Source organism: Palaemon carinicauda, chromosome 42 (genome assembly GCF_036898095.1).
Source record: "Palaemon carinicauda isolate YSFRI2023 chromosome 42, ASM3689809v2, whole genome shotgun sequence".
Classification (NCBI taxonomy): domain Eukaryota; kingdom Metazoa; phylum Arthropoda; class Malacostraca; order Decapoda; family Palaemonidae; genus Palaemon; species Palaemon carinicauda.
This window is the reverse complement of record NC_090766.1, coordinates 35,003,981-35,031,184: the sequence shown is the minus strand read 5'-3', so window position 1 is coordinate 35,031,184 and position 27,204 is coordinate 35,003,981. Positions and strand designations below refer to the sequence as shown.

General features: G+C 38.9%; 1 protein-coding gene across 1 annotated transcript in view; it reads left to right on the top strand.

Moving 5' to 3' along the window:
* The window catches only part of LOC137633096 (putative per-hexamer repeat protein 5), a 66,485-nt gene that overhangs the window by 29,754 nt on the left and 9,527 nt on the right, over positions 1–27,204 (top strand). The window contains exons 13-24 of the mRNA XM_068365257.1: positions 819–890; positions 8,164–8,334; positions 8,587–8,778; positions 9,187–9,306; positions 9,595–9,726; positions 12,631–12,750; positions 13,183–13,350; positions 20,600–20,767; positions 21,596–21,715; positions 24,272–24,379; positions 25,784–25,867; positions 26,528–26,671. Of these exons, the coding sequence (XP_068221358.1) occupies positions 819–890; positions 8,164–8,334; positions 8,587–8,778; positions 9,187–9,306; positions 9,595–9,726; positions 12,631–12,750; positions 13,183–13,350; positions 20,600–20,767; positions 21,596–21,715; positions 24,272–24,379; positions 25,784–25,867; positions 26,528–26,671 (1,599 nt within the window). The remainder of the gene's footprint in view (positions 1–818; positions 891–8,163; positions 8,335–8,586; positions 8,779–9,186; positions 9,307–9,594; positions 9,727–12,630; positions 12,751–13,182; positions 13,351–20,599; positions 20,768–21,595; positions 21,716–24,271; positions 24,380–25,783; positions 25,868–26,527; positions 26,672–27,204) is intronic.

The window sequence follows — 27,204 nt, the reverse complement described above, 5'->3', positions numbered from 1 at the left end:
TGGTACAACTACAGGAACTACCACTGCTACTACCACTGGTACTACTACAGGAACTACCACTGCTACAACTACAGGAACTACCGCTGGTACAACTACAGGAACTACCACTGCTACTACTACAGGAACTACAACTGCTACTACCACTGGTACTACTACAGGAACTACCACTGCTACTACCACTGGTACAACTACAGGAACTACCACTGCTACTACTACAGGAACTACAACTGCTACTACCACTGGTACTACTACAGGAACTACCACTGCTACTACCACTGGTACAACTACAGCAACTACAACTGCTACTACCACTGGTACAACTACAGGAACTACCACTGCTACTACCACTGGTACAACTACAGGAACTACAACTGCTACTACCACTGGTACTACTACAGGAACTACCACTGCTACTACTACAGGAACTACCACTGCTACTACCACTGGTACAACTACAGGAACTACAACTGCTACTACCACTGGTACAACTACAGGAACTACCACTGCTACTACCACTGGTACAACTACAGGAACTACCACTGCTACTACCACTGGTACTACTACAGGAACTACCACTGCTACTACTACAGGAACTACTACAGGAACTACCACTGCTACTACTACAGGAACTACAACTGCTACTACCACTGGTACTACTACAGGAACTACTACTGCTACTACCACTGGTACTACTACAGGAACTACCACTGGTACTACTACAGGAACTACCACAGCTACTACCACTGGTACTACTACAGGAACTACCACTGCTACTACTACAGGAACTACCACTGCTACTACCACTGGTACAACTACAGATACTACCACTGCTACTACTACAGGAACTACCACTGCTACTACTACTGGAACTACCACTGCTACTACTACAGGTACAGCTGAATCTATGGCTTAAACTACGCCCAGGTTCGACTGCAGGAAATATCATCGGCACAACTTCAACCGTTTCCAAATGCATGTTTCAATGACACAGTCAATAAATCATTACTTCACTGCAGTTTCTGCTGATTCTAATTTCTGATTAAGAATCAGTTCAGTTTAAATGAGCAAACCTTCCTACTATTCCGATCCTGCTTGACTACTGACTTATTAATAACATGACGTTTTTCTTTTAAAAGAAACATTTTTTGGGGGACATTGTTTGCATATAAAACCAAAGTTAACACTGGCATGAAATTCACTTTTTAATGTTATGTAGAGAATATATCAAAAACAAAATTACCTAATCATACTTTCAGTAAGGATGCCAGATAATTCATAATCAATCAATGAATCAATCATACTTACAGAATAGATGGCAGAATGTTTCCTTTAATTGAAGTAATATATTTCTACCTTTTTTCTAAAGCATAATTACTGTTGGATTCTTTGCTTGATTATGAATTATTATTATTTTACAAGTGTCCTTGAATATTACAAAGAGTAAAAATATCATCACAAAGACAAAATTGTGATATTTGTATTGTATTTTTCTCTAATTGTTTTTTCTTTCGTATCTAAGACCCTTTCGATGGATAGTTTCCTTTATAACTTGTCCATCATTTATTAAATCTGGAAACGTCCATCATTACTTTATAATTATATCAGTATTGCTGCATCATTTATATACTATTCTTATCCCCTTTAGTTATATATAAGTTCTTTTTTTTACTTAATGTACTGAATATATTGGTTTCAAAACTGTTGTAAAAAGTAAAACGAATCTATTGGTGGATCTTCTATTCAGGTGAAATAACAAAATCCTCTAAAGAAAAACTTTCTAAAAATGAAAACCTTTAGTACTTTACCAGATACTTCTTGATCATATTTTCGATGCCACCTTTGTTCACAAACACTATAAAATATATACGTAGAAAAATTGAAAGAACCAACACCAAAGAAACTAAATTATCTAAAAAAATGATACAAGATTAAGGGAATGATTTCTATTAAAAACCACATTTTTAACCACACAGTAAAAAACGTAAGCAGAGTAATGAGAAACTTGATCATCCTCATTCCTGTTTTCCTGAGGCTAAACCAACTAATTTAGCTTTTTGATCTCGTGAAATTAAAGCTCTCATGATGGTCCTTAATGTTCAGGGAGGTGTAGACCAAAATGATATTTTTTCCTTGTTTTTTATAAAGACTGCACATTTCTTTGCTTCTGAATTATTTGTTACTTTCCGCAAGTAAGCGAAAAGGGGTTCTTTGGGCACTTCATGGAGAATTGGTAATGTTACTCCAATATCTAAATGCGTTTGACGTAGGTAAAGTCAAACTGATTATTGCATAATTTCAGTAATTCCCATATTATTCAAAAATTTAGAATGTCTTTCGTCATAACATCTAAATAGGTATACTGAACATACCATGTGTTCTCTAATTTGATATTTAGCTTTCGTAAAAGCCTTGGAGCATGGGATACCCTCTGTAGCATCTCCAATGCTATACAGAAATCCCTTGATTGTGGTCAAGAGGTTCATATGATTGGCCTTTATTTTAGTACTGCATTCGACCATGGTAATCCTGATGCCCTTGCTTTCAAACTGAAAACGTTAGGATTGGGTGGGTGTTTTTTATAATAATTATTGAACTTTCAAGCAATTGGTCACATAGAGTTGTTGTTGAGGGGTACCATAGTGAAGATAGGAATGTACTACTTGTTGTTCCTCAGGGTAGTATTCTTGGCTCATTACTATATATTACATACACATAACATGTAGTTTGGCCTAAAAAAAAAAGCTCGTTGCATATGCAGATGATGATACTCTCTTTGCAACAATTCCATCTCCTGAATACAGTTCTGGGGTTGATGAATACCTTAACAGAGCTCTAGCTAAAATTGGTGCATGGTGCAAATTATGGGGTATGAAGTTGAACCCTACCACAACTCAAAGTATGATCGTAAGTAGGTCAAGGATAGTGGCTCCTTAAACCCGAATATCAGTATTGATAATATTTCGACAGCAAATTAACTTTTGAGAAACACACTGGGTCTGTGTCTTCTTCAATTACACAAAAAATGGCTCATTGAGAAAGTTTTTTAAGATTTTCGGTGATCAATCTATTCTGAAGAATTGTTTTAATTCTTGCATTCTACATTGTTTCAAGTATTGTTCTCCTGTCTGGTCTTCAGCTGCCGAATTTCATCTTAATTTGTTGGACAGGAACTTACAGCCTATGAAATTTCTTATTGCTTGATATAGATTTTAATCTCTGGTAGCATCGTTCAATTAGTTCGTTATGCATGGTACACAAGATTTTCATAATTCTGGTCGTCCTTTACATTCAGAACCATCCTTTTCGTAATAATAGGAATGCAGTTTATTCTAATAGTTAGGCCTTATCCATCATAAGGCTCAATAGCACAGAATTCTAAATGCTGTATTCCAGCAGGGACAAATTTCTGGAATGATCTTCCTAATCTGGTAGTTAAACCAGTGGAACTTCAAAAATTCAAATTTTGCAGCATATGTTTTTACTTTGAAATGGCTGACATAAGTTTCTTTTTATAGTTTATATATGAGAGATGTTTTAATGGTGTTACTGTTCTTTAAAAAATTGTTTTAATTGTTCATTACTTCTTTTGTAGTTTACTTCCTAATTTTCTTTCCTCATTGGGCTATTTTTCCCAGTACGAGCCCTTAGGCATGTAGCATCCTACTTTTCCAAATAGGGTTGTAGGTCCGCTAGTAAAAAGTAATAATATTGTTGCAAATGCAGTGCAATTCTACACCAATTATTATTTTTTAATATGGTCTTCATCTTGATAAAAAGAGCAAAATATATTAGTTACATTGTTTTATATATCAGCATTTAACAGGTATTATGGTCTTCATCTTGATAAAAAGAGCAAAATATATTAGTTACATTGTTTTATATATCAGCATTTAACAGGAATCTAATTATTGAGTGAATACTTTGCAACATGAAAACACCTTAAGATACTACGGTCCCTTTCACACTAGCTGCCTGACGAAGTAGTCGACTGATAGGTAGAATGGATTCATTTACATCTTTACGGTTTTATCTGAGGCACTCTCAACCCTTGTTCGGCCTTGCATTACGTGTACGACATCTCACTCTCTATTGCCGGTGCCACACAGGCACACACTATTCACGAGCATCAACTGTAACCAAAGGCTATCTTCCTGACTGGACAAAGATCTAGTAAAAACTGGTCCAGCACTCCCAAACAGTGATGACGTCATCAGAGCCAAAGCCTCGCTTCCAAAACCCTATTCTTTTTCCATGAACCGGTTTAATATAAAACATATGCCCCATTGACGTCACATTTCCCACCAGCTAATAATTGTTGGACCTGATTCCTAGTACTTGGACTGGACGTCTGGTTATTTTTTTCACGTATAAACATGGATGAAAATATTGATGTAAATCTAATATCCTTAACAAAGGCTAATTCTTTAATATGGGATTGGCATCTAGAAATTTATAAATGTATTTTATAGGTAACTTGGAGGTAGTAGGTTGGCCTGGGCACCAGCCGCCCGTTGGGATACTACCGCTAGAGAGTTATGGGGTTCTTTGACTGGCCACACCGTACTACATAGGACCGTTCTCTTTGGTTACGGTTCTTTCCCTTTGCCTACACAGACACCGAATAGTCTGGCCTATTCTTTACAGATTCTCCTCTGTCCTCATACACCTGACAACACTATGGTTACCAAACCATTCTTCTTCACCCAAGGGGTTAACTACTGCACTATAATTGTTCAGTGGCTACTTTCCTCTTGGTAAGGGTACAAGACACTCTTTAGCTATGGTAAGCAGCTCTTCTAGGAGAAGGACACTCCAAAATCAAACCATTGTTCTCTAGTCTTGGGTAGTGCCATAACCTCTGTACCATGGTCTTAAACTGCCTTGGGTTAGAGTTCTCTTGCTTGAGGGTACACTCGAACACACTTTTCTATCTGGTTTCTCGTTCTCTTGTTTTGTTGAAGTTTTTATAATTTAAATAGGAAATATTTATTTTATTATTGTTACTATTCTTAAAATATTTTATTTTTCCTTATTTCCTTTCCTCACTGGGCTATTTTCCCTGTTGGGGCCCCTGGGCTCATAGCATCGTGCTTTTCCAACTAGGGTTTTAGCTTAGCATTTAATAATAATAATAATAATAATAATAATAATAATAATAATAATAATAACAATAATAATAATAATAATAACTTTGAAAGATTTTATATACGGTTAACACATGATCATTACTATAAGAAAAAGAAATTATTGAATCAATAAAGAAATTATACATATAAACGCATTATATATATATTTAATATATATATATATATATATATATATATATATATATATATGAATATATTATCTATATTATAATAATACACATAAATTATGTATATCTTATATATAATACATACAACATCAATTTGTAGATTGGTCACTGAGAGATATCTATCTATCTATCTACCATGGCACTTCCACCAATTTTTGGGGTAGCCGTCATAAATGATAACATAAGGGGATTTTCATTCTCTTTGTTCTTCCCTGCCTGACGAGGAGTTAAACCGAGTTTGGTTAGTACTGCTTTCCTCTTGTACTTCTCCTATCAACACATGCATTCATCGCCTTCTTCAGCAGATGCCTATTTTCATTCTCTCTACGTGGCCAAACCACCTCAACATATTCATACCCCTTCTAGCTGCTAATTCCTTCCTTCCACTTGTTCTCATGCTCGCTAGTGCATTCTTAACTCTAATCGAGATACACCAGTCATACTCCTTAGACACTTCATCTTGAACACTTTCAATTTCTGTCTCTTCGTCACTTTCACCCGTCACCAGTACGATCCATAGATCAGAGTTGTTACTTTCATCTACCACACTACGATCCATAGAACAGAGTTGTTACAATCACTCTCTCATACAAATTTTCTTTACATTCATTTTAGCCTTCTATTCTTTGCCATTCCTTTCACTGGCCCCCATCACTTTACATCCTTCATTCACTCTCTCATGTACATCTGCTCCGACTCCACCATTTTCAGCAACAACAGACGCTAAGTAATTAAAATGATCTACTTCCTTAAGTAACTCTCTATTTAACATGACATTCAATCTAGCACCACCCTCCCTTCTTGTGCATCTCATAAACTTACTCTTACCCATATTAATTCTCATCTTCCTTCTCTCACACACCCTTCCAAACTCAATCACTAATTGGACCAGCTTCTCCTCCAAGTCTCCAACTAATACAGTATCATACGCAATCAAGAACTGATTCACCTCCACTCATGATTATTCTCTTCTATCAGTTTCAACCCTCGATCAACCACTCGAGCATTCATCTCTCTTACAACTCTATCAACAACAAAAATGAACAACCATAGCGTCATCACACATCACTGTCTCAGCCCCCCTTCGCTGGAAACCACTCACTCACTTCATTTCCTATCCTAACACACACTTTACCAAGTATAAACTCTTAAATTTTTGCACACTGAAGTTCAGAAAGTTGAAATACAAAATTCCTTATGAGTGTTGGGGTTAAGCCCTACGAAATACACATACCACTTACCAAATTATTATTATTACTCTATAAGCTACAACCTTAGCTGGAAAAGAAGGATGCCATAAGACCAGGGGCTCCATCAGGGAAAAATATCCCAATAACAAAAAGAAATAAGGAAAAAATAAACCATATGAGATATATTTAACAATTGATAAAATACTTTAAAAATATTAACAACAAAATATAAGTCATATTAAACTATGAAAAGATTAATATCAGCCTGTTCAACATAAGAACATTTGCTGAAAGTTTGAACTTATGAATAAGTAAGATATGCCATTGTGACCGCAATCATAAGTTATATTCTCCCTTTTTCCATTTGCAATCACATAGATATCTTAGATGTTTGGGAAATACTGCAAAGTTTATCATTATTTTGGATACTTTTTATTAGAACTGATCATTTTATGAGAAATGTTTTACCTTTTCCTTCCTGATATTGAATTTTTTTTTTTCTAAATCATGAATAAAAGCTAGATTTGGTTTTCAATTCTCCTTGGCAATCAAATCCAAAAAGAACTACACAATTAAAAGAACTGGAACTAGCATAGGAACAATTATAAAAAAATTACCAATACTATGGTAGGTTACACCAATGGAACTATATTAAATTCGACGCTGGATAAAACCAGTCATTACCTCTGGTAACATTGTATGAACTATGTCAACAATGCTTCAACGACTACTAAAAATTACCCCAGTCACAACTATGATGACTAACAATGAAAATATCAGGGATGAAAATAGAAACTTGCAAACATCACACGAACTACCTCTTGTAGCATGTACTGCCTCTTGTACTATGTACTAACTCTTGTAGCATGTACTAAATCTTGTAACATGCACTATTATTGTAACATCTACATTACTACCACTAATGCTAAAAAACACCACAGCAACAGGGACCACATTATTATACGTCTAAGCTGAGGTGAATGCGTCAAGAATACAATGTTTCTTATTGTATTTCAAATTGACTTATCTGCCCTATTTTGTAATCCAATCATTAGTAAATAATTCACTTCTCCATCAATTTTAGTTGGATTATCTCTTACTGGATTTGCTCCAGATAAGATTTCAGATGTGATTTATCAACTGTTTTATTCCTCAACAACACTGAATACGATTTATGTCTCGTAATCAATTATATATATTCACTTTTTCTTAGTCTGATAAACATTAATGTTTATAGCCTTGTTCATATATGTTACCATTTAGAAACTTGGGATATGACAAATATATATTTGTTTTCTCCCAAAATTGAAAACAGAAACTTTATATTACTGTAATAATTTTAATGTGTTAGAACATCAACTTAGGACATCCATTCCTAGAGTTAACCTTAACCATCCATGAATTATTTTTTAAAAAATCAATATCCTCAAAAATTAAGGAAAAAATAATTTTTAATGAGAGTTAGAACATACACGTAGGGAATAAATTTCTAAATATAACCTTACACATCTAAAAAAAATATCATTAAAAAAATCATTATCTTGAAAATTAAGAAAAAATCCACCATCAAGTAAAATGAATAAAGAAAAAATTCTTGAAAGATGAAAATGATTATAGCTTTAATATTTATTTATTCAATACATTCTTTTTAATTACAAGGATCAACGACAGATACTACCACTGGTACTACTACAGGAACTACCACTGGTACTACTACTACTGGAACTACTACTGCTACTACTACAGGAAGTACTACAGGAACTACCACTGGGACTACTACAGAAACTACAACTGCTACTACCACTGGTACTACTACAGGAACTACCACTGGTACTACTACTGGAACTACTACTGCTACTACTACAGGAACTACTACAGGAACTACCACTGCTACTACTACTGGTACTACTACAGGAACTACCACTGCTACTACCACTGATACAACTACAGGAACTACCACTGGTACAACTACAGGAACTACCACTGCTACTACCACTGGTACTACTACAGGAACTACCACTGCTACTACCACTGGTACTACTACAGGAACTACCACTGCTACTACCTCTGGTACAACTACAGGAACTACCACTGCTACTACCACTAGTACTACTACAGGAACTACTTCTGGTACAACCACTGGTACTACTACAGGAACTACCACTGCTACTACCACTGGAACAACTACAGGAACTACCACTGCTACTACCACTGGTTCAACTACAGCAACTACAACTGCTACTACCACTGGTACAACTACGGGAACTACCACTGGTACTACTAAAGGAACTACCACTGCTACTACCACTGGTACTACTACAGGAACTACCACTGCTACTTCCACTGGTACAACTACAGGAACTACAACTGCTACTACCACTGGTACAACTACGGGAACTACCACTGGTACGACTACAGGAACTACTACAGGTACTACTACAGGAACTACCACTGGTACTACTACAGGAACTACCACTGCTACTACTACTGGTACAACTACAGGAACTACAACTGCTACTACCACTGGTACCACTACGGGAACTACCACTGGTACGACTACAGGAACTACCACAGGTACTACTACAGGAACTACCACTGGTACTACTACAGGAACTACCACTGCTACTACCACTGGTACAACTACAGGAACTACCACTGCTACTACCACTGGTTCTACTACAGGAACTACTACTGGTACAACCACTGGTACAACTACAGGAACTACCACTGCTAAAACCACTGGTACTTCTACAGGAACAACCACTGCTACTACCACTGGTACAACTACAGGAACTACCACTGGTACTACTACAGGAACTACCACTGCTACTACCACTGGTACTACTACAGGAACTACCACTGCTACTACCACTGGTACTACTACAGGAACTACCACTGCTACTACAACTGGTACAACTACGGGAACTACCACTGCTACTACCACTGGTACAACTACGGGAACTACCACTGGTACTACTACAGGAACTACCACTGCTACTACCACTGGTACAACGACAGGAACTACCACTGCTACTACCACTGGTACTACTACAGGAACTACCACTGCTACTACCACTGGTACTACTACAGGAACTACCACTGCTACTACCACTGGTACAACTACAGGAACTACAACTGCTACTACAACTGCTACTCCTACAGGAACTACCACTGCTACTACCACTGGTACTACTACAGGAACTACCACTGCTACTACCACTGGTACAACTACAGGAACTACAACTGCTACTACCACTGGTACAACTACGGGAACTACCACAGGTACTACTACAGGAACTACCACTGGTACTACGACTGGAACTACCACTGCTACTACCACTGGTACAACTACAGGAACTACCACTGCTACGACCACTGGTACTACTACAGGAACTACCACTGCTACTACCACTGGTACTACTACAGGAACTACCACTGCTACTACCACTGGTACAACTACGGGAACTACCACTGGTACAACTACAGGAACTACCACTGTTACTACCACTGGTACAACTACAGGAACTACCAGTGCTACTACCACTGGTACAACTACGGGAACTACCACTGGTACGACTACAGGAACTACCACAGGTACTACTACAGGAACTACCACTGGTACTACTACAGGAACTACCACTGCTACTACCACTGGTACAACTACAGGAACTACCACTGCTACTACCACTGGTACTACTACAGGAACTACTACTGGTACAACTACAGGAACTACCACTGCTACTACTACTGGTACAACTAGCGGAACTACCACTGGTACTACTACAGGAACTACCACAGGTACTACTACAGGAACTACCACTGGTACTACTACAGGAACTACCACTCCTACTACCACTGGTACAACTACAGGAACTACCACTGGTACTACCACTGGTACTACTACAGGAACTACTACAGGTACAACCACTGGTACAACTACAGGAACTACCACTGCTACTACCACTGGGACCTCTACAGGAACTACCACTGCTACTACCACTGGTACTACCACAGGAACTACCACTGCTACTACCACTGGTACAACTACAGGAACTACCACTGGTACTACTACAGGAACTACCACAGCTACTACCACTGGTACTACTACAGGAACTACCACTGCTACTACCACTGGTACAACTACAGGAACTACCACTGGTACTACTACAGGAACTACCACTGCTACTACCACTGGTACAACTACAGGAACTACCACTGCTACTACCACTGGTACTACTACAGGAACTACCACTGCTACTACCACTGGTACAACTACAGGAACTACCACTGGTACTACTACAGGAACTACCACAGCTACTACCACTGGTACTACTACAGGAACTACCACTGCTACTACCACTGGTACTACTACAGGAACTACCACTGCTACTACTACTGGTACAACTACGGGAACTACCACTGGTACAACTACGGAAAGTACCACTGCTACTACCACTGGTACAACTACGGGAACTACCACTGGTACTACTACAGGAACTACCACTGCTACTACCACTGGTACAACGACAGGAACTACCACTGCTACTACCACTGGTACTACTACAGGAACTACTACTGGTACAACCACTGGTACAACTACAGGAACTACAACTGCTACTACAACTGGTACTACTACAGGAACTACCACTGCTACTACCACTGGTACAACTACAGGAACTACTACTGGTACAACTACAGGAACTACCACTGGTACAACTACAGGAACTACCACAGGTACTACTACAGGAACTACCACTGGTACTACTACAGGAACAACCACTGCTACTACCACTGGTACTACTACAGGAACTACTACTGGTACAACTACAGGAACTACTACTGCTACTACTACTGGTACAACTACGGGAACTACAACTGCTACTACCACTGGTACAACTACGGGAACTACCACTGGTACTACTACAGGAACTACCACTGGTACAACTACTGGAACTACCACTGGTACAACTACAGGAACTACCACAGGTACTACTACAGGAACTACCACTGGTACTACTACAGGAACAACCACTGCTACTACCACTGGTACTACTACAGGAACTACTACTGGTACAACTACAGGATCTACCACTGCTACTACTACTGGTACAACTACAGGAACTACAACTGCTACTACCACTGGTACAACTACAGGAACTACCACTGGTACAACTACAGGAACTACCACTGGTACAACTACTGGAACCACCACTGGTACAACTACTGGAACTACCACAGGTACTACTACAGGAACTACCACTGGTACTACTACAGGAACAACCACTGCTACTACCACAGGTACAACTACAGGAACTACAACTGCTACTACCACTGGTACAACTACTGGAACTACCACTGGTTCAACTACAGGAACTACTACAGGTACTACTACAGGAACTACCACTGGTACTACTACAGGAACTACCACTGCTACTACCACTGGTACAACTACAGGAACTACTACTAGTACAACTACAGGAACTACCACAGGTACTACTACAGGAACTACCACTGGTACTACTACAGGAACAACCACTGCTACTACCACTGGTACTACTACAGGAACTACTACTGGTACAACTACAGGAACTACCACTGCTACTACTACTGGTACAACTACGGGAACTACAACTGCTACTACCACTGGTACAACTACAGGAACTACCACTGGTACTACTACAGGAACTACCACTGGTACAACTACTGGAACTACCACTGGTACAACTACAGGAACTACCACAGGTACTACTACAGGAACTACCACTGGTACTACTACAGGAACAACCACTGCTACTACCACTGGTACTACTACAGGAACTACTACTGGTACAACTACAGGAACTACCACTGCTACTACTACTGGTACAACTACAGGAACTACAACTGCTACTACCACTGGTACAACTACGGGAACTACCACTGGTACAACTACAGGAACTACCACTGGTACAACTACTGGAACCACCACTGGTACAACTACTGGAACTACCACAGGTACTACTACAGGAACTACCACTGGTACTACTACAGGAACAACCACTGCTACTACCACTGGTACTACTACAGGAACTACTACTGGTACAACTACAGGAACTACCACTGCTACTACTACTGGTACAACTACAGGAACTACAACTGCTACTACCACTGGTACAACTACGGGAACTACCACTAGTACTACTACAGGTACTACTACAGGAACTACCACTGGTACTACTACAGGAACTACCACTGCTACTACAACTGGTACTACAACTGGTACTACTACAGGAACTACTACTGGTACAACCACTGGTACAACTACAGGAACTACCACTGCTACTACCACTGGTACTTCTACAGGAACTACCACTGCTACTACCACTGGTACTACCACAGGAACTACCACTGCTACTACCACTGGTACTACTACAGGAACTACCACTGCTACTACCACTGGTACAACTACAGGAACTACCACTGCTACTACTACAGGAACTACCACTGCTACTACCACTGGTACTACTACAGGAACTACCACTGCTACTACCACTGGTACTACTACAGGAACTACCACTGCTACTACCACTGGTACAACTACGGGAACTACCACTGGTACAACTACGGGAACTACAACTGCTACTACCACTGGTACAACGACAGGAACTACCACTGCTACTACCACTGGTACTACTACAGGAACTACTACTGGTACAACCACTGGTACAACTACAGGAACTACAACTGCTACTACCACTGGTACAACAACAGGAACTACCACCGCTACTACTACTGGAACTACCACTGCTACTACTACAGGAACTACCACTGCTACTACTACTGAAACTACCACTGCTACTACCACAGGTACAACTATATCTACCAGTGCCACTTAAACTACCCCAGGTTCGACTGCAGGAAATATCATCGGCACAACTTCAACCGTTTCCAAATGCATGTTTCAATGACACAGTCAATAAATCATTGCTTCACTGCAGTTTCTGCTGATTCTAATTTCTGATTAAGAATCAGTTCAGTTTAAATGAGCAAACATTTCTACTATTCCGGTCCTACTTTACTACTGACTTATTAATAACATGACCTTTTTCTTTTAAAGGAAACATTTTTTGGGGGACATTGTTTGCATATCAAAATAAAGTTAACACTGGCATGAAATTCACTTTTTAATGTTATGTAAAGAATATATCATAAACAAAATAAACTATTCATACTTTCAATCAGGATGCCAGATAATTCATGATCAATCAATCAATTAATCAATCATACTTTCAAAATAGATGGCAGAATGTTTCCTTTAATTAGAGTAGTATATTTCTACCTTTTTTTCTAAAGCATAATTACTGTTGGATTCTTTTCCTGATTATGAATTATTATTATTTTGCAAGTGTTCTTGAATATTACAGAGTAAAAATATCACAGAAAAAAATGTGATATTTGTATTGTATTTCTCTCTCATTAATTTTTCTTTCGTATCTAAGACCCTTTCGATGTAATGTTTCCTTTATAACTTGTCCATCATTACTTTATAATTAAATCAGTATTGCTGCATCATTAATATACTATCTTTATCCCCTTTAGTTATATATAATAAGTTCTTTTTTATTTAATGTACTGAATATATTTGTTTCAAAACTATTGTAAAAAGTAAAACGAATCTATTGGTGGATCTTCTATTCAGGTGAAATAACAAAATCCTCTAAAGAAAAACTTTCTAAAAATGAAAACCTTTAGTACTTTACTGGCTACTTCTTGATCATCTTAACCTTTCCAAAAATGAAAACCTTTAGTACTTTTCTGGTTACTTCTTGATCATCTTAACCTTTCCAAAAATGAAAACCTTTAGTACTTTCCTGGTTACTTGATTATCTTTTCGATGCCACCTTTGTCCACAAAAAAACTATAATATATATACATAAATAGAGAAAATTTGAAAGCATCAGCACCGAACAAACTAAATTATCTAAAATAAATATACACGATAAAGGGAATGATTTCTATTAAAAACCACTATTTTAACCACACAGTAAAAAGCGTCAGCAGAGTAATGAGAAACTTGATCCTTCTCATTCCTGTTTTCCTGAGGCTAAACCAACTAATTTAGCTTTTCGATCTCGTGAAATTAAAGCTCTCATGATGGTCCTTAATGTTCAGGGAGGTGTAGACCAAAATGATATTTTTTCTTTGTTTTTTTATAAAGACTGCACATTACTTGCTTCTGAATTATTTGTTACTTTCCGCAAGTAAGCGAAAAGGGGTTCTTTGGGCACTTCATGGAGAATTGGTAATGTTACTGCATTACGTAAAAGCGTTTGACGTAGCTAAAGTCACACTGATTACTGCATAATTTCAGTAATTCCCATATTATCTAAAGATTTTGAAGCTCTTTTGTCATAACATCTAAATGGGTATGCTGAACGTAACCACGAGTTCTCTAGTTTGATATTTTGCTTTTGTAAAAGCCTTGGAGCATGGGATACCCTCTGTACCATCTCCAATGCTATACAGAAATCCCTTGATTGTGGTCAGAAGTTCAAATAATTAGCCTTCATTTTAGCACTCCATTTGACCATGTTAATCATGATGCCCTTGCTTTCAAATTCAAAACGTTAGGATTGGGTGGGTCTTTTTTATCATAATTATTGAACTTTTCAGTAATTGGTCACATAGAGTTGTTGTTGATGGATACCATAGTCAATATAGGAATGTACTACCTGTTGTTCCTGAGGGTAGTGTTCTTGGCCCATTACTATATACACATGATATGTAGTTTGGCCTAGTAAACAAGCTCAATAAATATGCAGATGATGATACTCTCTTTGCAACAATTCCATCTCCTGAATGTAGATCTGGGGATGCTGAAACCTTAATACAGCTCTAGCTAAAATTGGTGAATGGTGCAAATTATTGGGTATAAAGTTGAATCCTAACAAAACTCTAAGTATGATTGTAAGTAGGTCAAGGATAGTGGCTCCTCAACATCCGCATCTAAGTATTGATAATGTTTCTTTAACTTTGAATGCCTCCTAAAATTTTAGGTGTGATTCTCGACAGCAAATTAACTTTTGAGAAACACATTAGGTCTGCGTCTTCTTCAATTGCACAAAAAATTTTAAGATTTTCGGTGATCAATCTATTCTAAAGAAGTGTTTTAATTCTCTCATTCTGCATTGTTTCAAGTATTGTTCTCCTGTCTGGTCTTCAGCTGCCGAATTTCATCTTAATTTGTTGGACAGGAACTTACAGCCTATGAAATTTCTTATTGCTTAATATAGATTTTAATCTCTGGTAGCATCGTTCAATTAGTTCGTTATGCATGGTACACAAGATTTTCATAATTCTGGTCGTCCTTTACATTCAGAACCATCCTTTTCGTAATACTATGAAATACTATCAATATTGCACAGTAATCTAAATGTTTTATTCCAGCAGGGACAAATTTCTGGAATGATCTTCCTAATCTGGTAGTTGAACCAGTGGAACTTGAACAGTTCAAATTTGCAGCAAATGTTTTTATGATGAACACGCTGACATAATTCTCTTTTTATAGTTTATATATGAAAAGATGTTTTAATGGTGATACTGTTCTTAAAAAATTGTTTTAATTGTACATTACTTCTTTTGTAGTTTATTTCCTAATTTTCTTTCCTCATTGGGCTATTCTTCCCACTACAAGCCCTTAGGCATGTAGCATCCTATTCTTCCAAATAGGGTTGTAGCTCAGCTAGTAATAAGTAATAATATTATTGCAAATGCCGTGCAATTCTACACCAATTATTATTTTTTAATATGGTCTTCATCTTGATAAAAAGAGCAAAATATATTAGTTACATTGTTTTATATATCAGCATTTAACAGGAATCTAATTATTGAGTGAATACTTTGCAACATGAAAACACCTTAAGATACTACGGTCCCTTTCACACTAGCTGCCAGACGAAGTAGTCGACTGATAGGTAGATTGGATTCATTTACAACTTTACGGTTTTATCTGAGGCACTCTCAACCCTTGTTCGGCCTTGCATTACGTGTACGACATCTCACTCTCTATTGCCGGTGCCACATAGGCACACACTATTCACGAGCATCAACTGTAACCAATGGCTATCTTCCTGACTGGACCAAGATCTAGTAAAAACTGGTCCAGCACTCCCAAACAGTGATGACGTCATCAGAGCCAAAGCCTCGCTTCCAAAACCCTATTCTTTTTCCATGAACCGGTTTAATATAAAACATATGCCCCATTGACGTCACATTTCCCACCAGCTAATAATTGTTGGACCTGATTCCTAGTACTTGGACTGGACGTCTGGTTATTTTTTTCACGTATAAACATGGATGAAGATATTGATGTAAATCTAATATCCTTAATAGAGGCTAATTCTTTAATATGGGATTAGCATCTAGAAATTTATAAATGTATTTTATAGGTAACTTGGAGGTAGTAGGTTGGCCTGGGCACCAGCCGCCCGTTGGGATACTACCGCTAGAGAGTTATGGGGTTCTTTGACTGGCCACACCGTACTACATAGGACCGTTCTCTTTGGTTACGGTTCTTTCCCTTTGCCTACACAGACACCGAATAGTCTGGCCTATTCTTTACAGATTCTCCTCTGTCCTCATACACCTGACAACACTATGGTTACCAAACGATTCTTCATCACCCAAGGGGTTAACTACTGCACTGTAATTGTTCAGTGGCTACTTTCCTCTTGGTAAGGGTAGAAAACACTCTTTAGCTATGGTAAACAGCTCTTCTAGGAGAAGGACACTCCAAAATCAAACCATTGTTCTCTATTCTTGGGTAGTGCCATAACCTCTGTACCATGGTCTTACACTGCCTTGGGTTAGAGTTCTCTTGCTTGAGGGTACACTCGAACACACTTTTCTATCTGGTTTCTCGTTCTCTTGTTTTGTTGAAGTTTTTATAATTTAAATAGGAAATATTTATTTTATTATTGTTACTATTCTTAAAATATTTTATTTTTCCTTATTTCCTTTCCTCACTGGGCTATTTTCCCTGTTGGGGCCCCTGGGCTCATAGCATCGTGCTTTTCCAACTAGGGTTTTAGCTTAGCATTTAATAATAATAATAATAATAATAATAATAATAATAATAACAATAATAATAATAATAATAATAATAATAATAACTTTGAAAGATTTTATATACGGTTAACACATGATCATTACTATAAGAAAAAGAAATTATTGAATCAATAAAGAAATTATACATATAAACGCATTATATATATTTAATATATATATATATATATATATATATATATATATATATATATATATATATATATGAATATATTATCTATATTATAATAATACACATAAATTATGTATATCTTATATATAATACATACAACATCAATTTGTAGATTGGTCACTGAGAGATATCTATCTATCTATCTACCATGGCACTTCCACCAATTTTTGGGGTAGCCGTCATAAATGATAACATAAGGGGATTTTCATTCTCTTTGTTCTTCCCTGCCTGACGAGGAGTTAAACCGAGTTTGGTTAGTACTGCTTTCCTCTTGTACTTCTCCTATCAACACATGCATTCATCGCCTTCTTCAGCAGATGCCTATTTTCATTCTCTCTACGTGGCCAAACCACCTCAACATATTCATACCCCTTCTAGCTGCTAATTCCTTCCTTGCACTTGTTCTCATGCTCGCTAGTGCATTCTTAACTCTAATCGAGATACACCAGTCATACTCCTTAGACACTTCATCTTGAACACTTTCAATTTCTGTCTCTTCGTCACTTTCACCCGTCACCAGTACGATCCATAAATCAGAGTTGTTACTTTCATCTACCACACTACGATCCATAGAACAGAGTTGTTACAATCACTCTCTCATACAAATTTTCTTTACATTCATTTTAGCCTTCTATTCTTTGCCATTCCTTTCACTGGCCCCCATCACTTTACATCCTTCATTCACTCTCTCATGTACATCTGCTCCCACTCCACCATTTTCAGCAACAACAGACGCTAAGTAATCAAAATGATCTACTTCCTTAAGTAACTCTCTATTTAACATGACATTCAATCTAGCACCACCCTCCCTTCTTGTGCATCTCATAAACTTACTCTTACCCATATTAATTCTCATCTTCCTTCTCTCACACACCCTTCCAAACTCAATCACTAATTGGACCAGCTTCTCCTCCAAGTCTCCAACTAATACAGTATCATACGCAATCAAGAACTGATTCACCTCCACTCATGATTATTCTCTTCTATCAGTTTCAACCCTCGATCAACCACTCGAGCATTCATCTCTCTTACAACTCTATCAACAAAAAAAATGAACAACCATAGCGTCATCACACATCACTGTCTCAGCCCCACTCTCGCTGGAAACCACTCACTCACTTCATTTCCTATCCTAACACACACTTTACCAAGTATAAACTCTTCAATTTTTGCACACTGAAGTTCAGAAAGTTGAAATACAAAATTCCTTAGGAGTGTTGGGGTTACACCCTACGAAATACACATACCACTTACCAAATTATTATTATTACTCTATAAGCTAAAACCTTAGCTGGAAAGGAAGGATGCCATAAGACCAGGGGCTCCATCAGGGAAAAATATCCCAATAACAAAAAGAAATAAGGAAAAAATAAACCATATGAGATATATTTAACAATTGATAAAATACTTTAAAAATATTAACAACAAAATATAAGTCATATTAAACTATGAAAAGATTAATATCAGCCTGTTCAACATAAGAACATTTGCTGAAAGTTTGAACTTATGAATAAGTAAGATATGCCATTGTGACCGAAATCATAAGTTATATTCTCCCTTTTTCCATTTGCAATCACATAGATATCTTAGATGTTTGGGAATTACTGCAAAGTTTATCATTATTTTGGACACTTTTTATTAGAACTGATCATTTTATGAGAAATGTTTTACCTTTTCCTTCCTGATATTGAATTTTTTTTTTTTTTTAAATCATGAATAAAAGCTAGATTTGGTTTTCAATTCTCCTTGGCAATCAAATCCAAAAAGAACTACACAATTACAAGAACTGGAACTAGCATAGGAACAATTATAAAAAAATTACCAACACTATGGTAGGTTACACCAATGGAACTATATTAAATTCGACGCTGGATAAAACCAGTCATTACCTCTGGTAACATTGTATGAACTATGTCAACAATGCTTCAACGACTACTAAAAATTACCCCAGTCACAACTATGATGACTAACAATGAAAATATCAGGGAAAAAAATAGAAACTTGCAAACATCACACGAACTACCTCTTGTAGCATGTACTGCCTCTTGTAGTATGTACTAAATCTTGTAACATGCACTATTATTGTAACATGTACATTACTACCACTAATGCTAAAAAACACCACAGCAACACAGACCACATTATCATACGTCTAAGCTGAGGTGAATGCGTCAAGAATACAATGTTTCTTATTGTATTTCAAATTGACTTATCTGCCCTATTTTGTAATCCAATCTTTTGTAAATGATTCATTTCTCCATCAATTTTAGTTGGATTATCTCTTACTGGATTTGCTCCAGATAAGATTTTAGATGTGATTTATCAACTGTTTTATTCCTCAACAACACTGAATACGAATTATGTCTCGTAATCAATTATATTCACTTTTCCTTAGTCTGATAAACATTAATGTTTATAGCCTTGTTCATATATGTTACCATTTAGAAACTTGGGATATGACAAATATATATTTGTTTTCTCCCAAAATTGAAAACAGAAACTTTATATTACTGTAATAATTTTAATGAGTTAGAACATCAACTTAGGACATCCATTCCTAGAGTTAACCTTAACCATCTATGAATTATTTTAAAAAAAATCAATATCCTCAAAAATAAAGGAAAAAATAATTTTTAATGAGAGTTACAACATACACGTAGGGAATAAATTTCTAAATATAACCTTACACATCTAAAAAAAATATCATTAAAAAAATCATTATCTTGAAAAGTAAAATGAATAAAGAAAAAAATTCTTGAAAGATGAAAATGATTATAGCTTTAATATTTATTTATTCAATATATTCTTTTTAATTACAAGGATCAACGACAGATACTACCACTGGTACTACTACAGGAACTACCACTGGTACTACTACTGGAACTACTACTGCTACTACTACAGGAAGTACTACAGGAACTACCACTGGGACTACTACAGAAACTACAACTGCTACTACCACTGGTACTACTACAGGAACTACCACTGGTACTACTACTGGAACTACTACTGCTACTACTACAGGAACTACTACAGGAACTACCACTGCTACTACTACTGGTACTACTACAGGAACTACCACTGCTACTACCACTGATACAACTACAGGAACTACCACTGCTACTACCACTGGTACTACTACAGGAACTACCACTGCTACTACCACTGGTACTACTACAGGAACTACCACTGCTACTACCTCTGGTACAACTACAGGAACTACCACTGCTACTACCACTGGTACTACTACAGGAACTACTTCTGGTACAACCACTGGTACTACTACAGGAACTACCACTGCTACTACCACTGGAACAACTACAGGAACTACCACTGCTACTACCACTGGTACAACTACAGCAACTACAACTGCTACTACCACTGGTACAACTACGGGAACTACCACTGGTACTACTAAAGGAACTACCACTGCTACTACCACTGGTACTACTACAGGAACTACCACTGCTACTTCCACTGGTACAACTACAGGAACTACAACTGCTACTACCACTGGTACAACAACGGGAACTACCACTGGTACGACTACAGGAACTACCACAGGTACTACTACAGGAACTACCACTGGTACTACTACAGGAACTACCACTGCTACTACTACTGGTACAACTACAGGAACTACAACTGCTACTACCACTGGTACCACTACGGGAACTACCACTGGTACGACTACAGGAACTACCACAGGTACTACTACAGGAACTACCACTGGTACTACTACAGGAACTACCACTGCTACTACCACTGGTACAACTACAGGAACTACCACTGCTACTACCACTGGTACTACTACAGGAACTACTACTGGTACAACCACTGGTACAACTACAGGAACTACCACTGCTACAACCGCTGGTACTTCTACAGGAACTACCACTGCTACTACCACTGGTACAACTACAGGAACTACCACTGGTACTACTACAGGAACTACCACTGCTACTACCACTGGTACTACTACAGGAACTACCACTGCTACTACCACTGGTACTACTACAGGAACTACCACTGCTACTACAACTGGTACAACTACGGGAACTACCACTGCTACTACCACTGGTACAACTACGGGAACTACCACTGGTACTACTACACGAACTACCACTGCTACTACCACTGGTGCAACGACAGGAACTACCACTGCTACTACCACTGGTACTACTACAGGAACTACCACTGGAACTACCACTGGTACAACTACAGGAACTACAACTGCTACTCCTACAGGAACTACCACTGCTACTACCACTGGTACTACTACAGGAACTACCACTGCTACTACCACTGGTCCAACTACAGGAACTACAACTGCTACTACCACTGGTACAACTACAGGAACTACCACAGGTACTACTACAGGAACTACCACTGGTACTACCACTGGAACTACCACTGCTACTACCACTGGTACAACTACAGGAACTACCACTGCTACTACCACTGGTACTACTACAGGAACTACCACTGCTACTACCACTGGTACAACTACGGGAACTACCACTGGTACAACTACAGGAACTACCACTGTTACTACCACTGGTACAACTACAGGAACTACCAGTGCTACTACCACTGGTACAACTACGGGAACTACCACTGGTACGACTACAGGAACTACCACAGGTACTACTACAGGAACTACCACTGGTACTACTACAGGAACTACCACTGCTACTACCACTAGTACAACTACAGGAACTACCACTGCTACTACCACTGGTACTACTACAGGAACTACTACTGGTACAACTACAGGAACTACCACTGCTACTACTACTGGTACAACTAGCGGAACTACCACTGGTACTACTACAGGAACTACCACAGGTACTACTACAGGAACTACCACTGGTACTACTACAGGAACTACCACTCCTACTACCACTGGTACAACTACAGGAACTACCACTGGTACTACCACTGTTACTACTACAGGAACTACTACAGGTACAACCACTGGTACAACTACAGGAACTACCACTGCTACTACCACTGGGACCTCTACAGGAACTACCACTGCTACTACCACTGGTACTACCACAGGAACTACCACTGCTACTACCACTGGTACAACTACAGGAACTACCACTGGTACTACTACAGGAACTACCACAGCTACTACCACTGGTACTACTACAGGAACTACCACTGCTACTACCACTGGTACAACTACAGGAACTACCACTGGTACTACCACTGGTACTACTACAGGAACTACCACTGCTACTACCACTGGTACAACTACAGGAACTACCACTGCTACTACCACTGGTACTACTACAGGAACTACCACTGCTACTACCACTGGTACAACTACAGGAACTACCACTGGTACTACTACAGGAACTACCACAGCTACTACCAATGGTACTACTACAGGAACTACCACTGCTACTACCACTGGTACTACTACAGGAACTACCACTGCTACTACTACTGGTACAACTACGGGAACTACCACTGGTACAACTACGGGAAGTACCACTGCTACTACCACTGGTACAACTACGGGAACTACCACTGGTACTACTACAGGAACTACCACTGCTACTACCACTGGTACAACGACAGGAACTACCACTGCTACTACCACTGGTACTACTACAGGAACTACTACTGGTACAACCACTGGTACAACTACAGGAACTACAACTGCTACTACAACTGGTACTACTACAGGAACTACCACTGCTACTACCACTGGTACAACTACAGGAACTACTACTGGTACAACTACAGGAACTACCACTGGTACAACTACAGGAACTACCACAGGTACTACTACAGGAACTACCACTGGTACTACTACAGGAACAACCACTGCTACTACCACTGCTTCTACTACTGGTACAACTACGGGAACTACAACTGCTACTACCACTGGTACAACTACGGGAACTACCACTGGTACTACTACAGGAACTACCACTGGTACAACTACTGGAACTACCACTGGTACAACTACAGGAACTACCACAGGTACTACTACAGGAACTACCACTGGTACTACTACAGGAACAACCACTGCTACTACCACTGGTACTACTACAGGAACTACTACTGGTACAACTACAGGAACTACCACTGCTACTACTACTGGTACAACTACAGGAACTACAACTGCTACTACCACTGGTACAACTACGGGAACTACCACTGGTACAACTACAGGAACTACCACTGGTACTACTACTGGAACTACTACTGCTACTACTACAGGAACTACTACAGGAACTACCACTGCTACTACTACTGGTACTACTACAGGAACTACCACAGCTACTACCACTGGTACAACTACAGGAACTACCACTGCTACTACCACTGGTACTACTACAGGAACTACCACTGCTACTACCACTGGTACAACTACAGGAACTACCACTGGTACTACTACAGGAACTACCACAGCTACTACCACTGGTACTACTACAGGAACTACCACTGCTACTACCACTGGTACTACTACAGGAACTACCACTGCTACTACTACTGGTACAACTACGGGAACTACCAATGGTACAACTACGGGAAGTACCACTGCTACTACCACTGGTACAACTACGGGAACTACCACTGGTACTACTACAGGAACTACCACTGCTACTACCACTGGTACAACGACAGGAACTACCACTGCTACTACCACTGGTACTACTACAGGAACTACTACTGGTACAACCACTGGTACAACTACAGGAACTACAACTGCTACTACAACTGGTACTACTACAGGAACTACCACTGCTACTACCACTGGTACAACTACAGGAACTACTACTGGTACAACTACAGGAACTACCACTGGTACAACTACAGGAACTACCACAGGTACTACTACAGGAACTACCACTGGTACTACTACAGGAACAACCACTGCTACTACCACTGCTACTACTACTGGTACAACTACAGGAACTACAACTGCTACTACCACTGGTACAACTACGGGAACTACCACTGATACTACTACAGGAACTACCACTGGTACAACTACTGGAACTACCACTGGTACAACTACAGGAACTACCACAGGTACTACTACAGGAACTACCACTGGTACTACTACAGGAACAACCACTGCTTCTACCACTGGTACTACTACAATAACTACTACTGGTACAACTACAGGAACTACCACTGCTACTACTACTGGTACAACTACAGGAACTACAACTGCTACTACCACTGGTACAACTACGGGAACTACCACTGGTACAACTACAGGAACTACCACTGGTACAACTACTGGAACCACCACTGGTACAACTACTGGAACTACCACAGGTACAACTACAGGAACTACCACTGGTACTACTACAGGAACAACCACTGCTACTACCACAGGTACAACTACAGGAACTACAACTGCTACTACCACTGGTACAACTACTGGAACTACCACTGGTACAACTACAGGAACTACTACAGGTACTACTACAGGAACTACCACTGGTACTACTACAGGAACTACCACTGCTACTACCACTGGTACAACTACAGGAACTACTACTGGTACAACTACAGGAACTACCACAGGTACTACTACAGGAACTACCACTGGTACTACTACAGGAACAACCACTGCTACTACCACTGGTACTACTACAGGAACTACTACTGGTACAACTACAGGAACTAACACTGCTACTACTACTGGTACAACTACAGGAACTACAACTGCTACTACCACTGGTACAACTACAGGAACTACCACTGGTACTACTACAGGAACTACCACTGGTACAACTACTGGAACTACCACTGGTACAACTACAGGAACTACCACAGGTACTACTACAGGAACTACCACTGGTACTACTACAGGAACAACCACTGCTACTACCACTGGTACTACTACAGGAACTACTACTGGTACAACTACAGGAACTACCACTGCTACTACTACTGGTACAACTACAGGAACTACAACTGCTACTACCACTGGTACAACTACGGGAACTACCACTGGTACAACTACAGGAACTACCACTGGTACAACAACTGGAACCACCACTGGTACAACTACTGGAACTACCACAGGTACTACTACAGGAACTACCACTGGTACTACTACAGGAACAACCACTGCTACTACCACTGGTACTACTACAGGAACTACTACTGGTACAACTACAGGAACTACCACTGCTACTACTACTGGTACAACTACAGGAACTACAACTGCTACTACCACTGGTACAACTACGGGAACTACCACTGGTACTACTACAGGTACTACTACAGGAACTACCACTGGTACTACTACAGGAACTACCACTGCTACTACAACTGGTACTACAACTGGTACTACTACAGGAACTACTACTGGTACAACCACTGGTACAACTACAGGAACTACCACTGCTACTACCACTGGTACTTCTACAGGAACTACCACTGCTACTACCACTGGTACTACCACAGGAACTACCACTGCTACTACCACTGGTACTACTACAGGAACTACCACTGCTACTACCACTGGTACAACTACAGGAACTACCACTGCTACTACTACAGGAACTACCACTGCTACTACCACTGGTACTACTACAGGAACTACCACTGCTACTACCACTGGTACTACTACAGGAACTACCACTGCTACTACCACTGGTACAACTACGGGAACTACCACTGGTACAACTACGGGAACTACCACTGCTACTACCACTGGTACAACGACAGGAACTACCACTGCTACTACCACTGGTACTACTACAGGAACTACTACTGGTACAACCACTGGTACAACTACAGGAACTACAACTGCTACTACCACTGGTACAACAACAGGAACTACCACCGCTACTACTACTGGAACTACCACTGCTACTACTACTGAAACTACCACTGCTACTACCACAGGTACAACTATATCTACCAGTGCCACTTAAACTACCCCAGGTTCGACTGCAGGAAATATCATCGGCACAACTTCAACTGTTTCCAAATGCATGTTTCAATGACACAGTCAATAAATCATTGCTTCACTGCAGTTTCTGCTGATTCTAATTTCTGATTAAGAATCAGTTCAGTTTAAATGAGCAAACATTTCTACTATTCCGGTCCTACTTTACTACTGACTTATTAATAACATGACCTTTTTCTTTTAAAGGAAACATTTTTTGGGGGACATTGTTTGCATATCAAAATTAAGTTAACACTGGCATGAAATTCACTTTTTAATGTTATGTAAAGAATATATCATAAACAAAATTAACTATTCATACTTTCAATCAGGATGCCAGATAATTCATGATCAATCAATCAATTAATCAATCATACTTTCAAAATAGATGGCAGAATGTTTCCTTTAATTATAGTATATTTCTACCTTTTTTTCTAAAGCATAATTACTGTTGGATTCTTTTCCTGATTATGAATTATTATTATTTTAC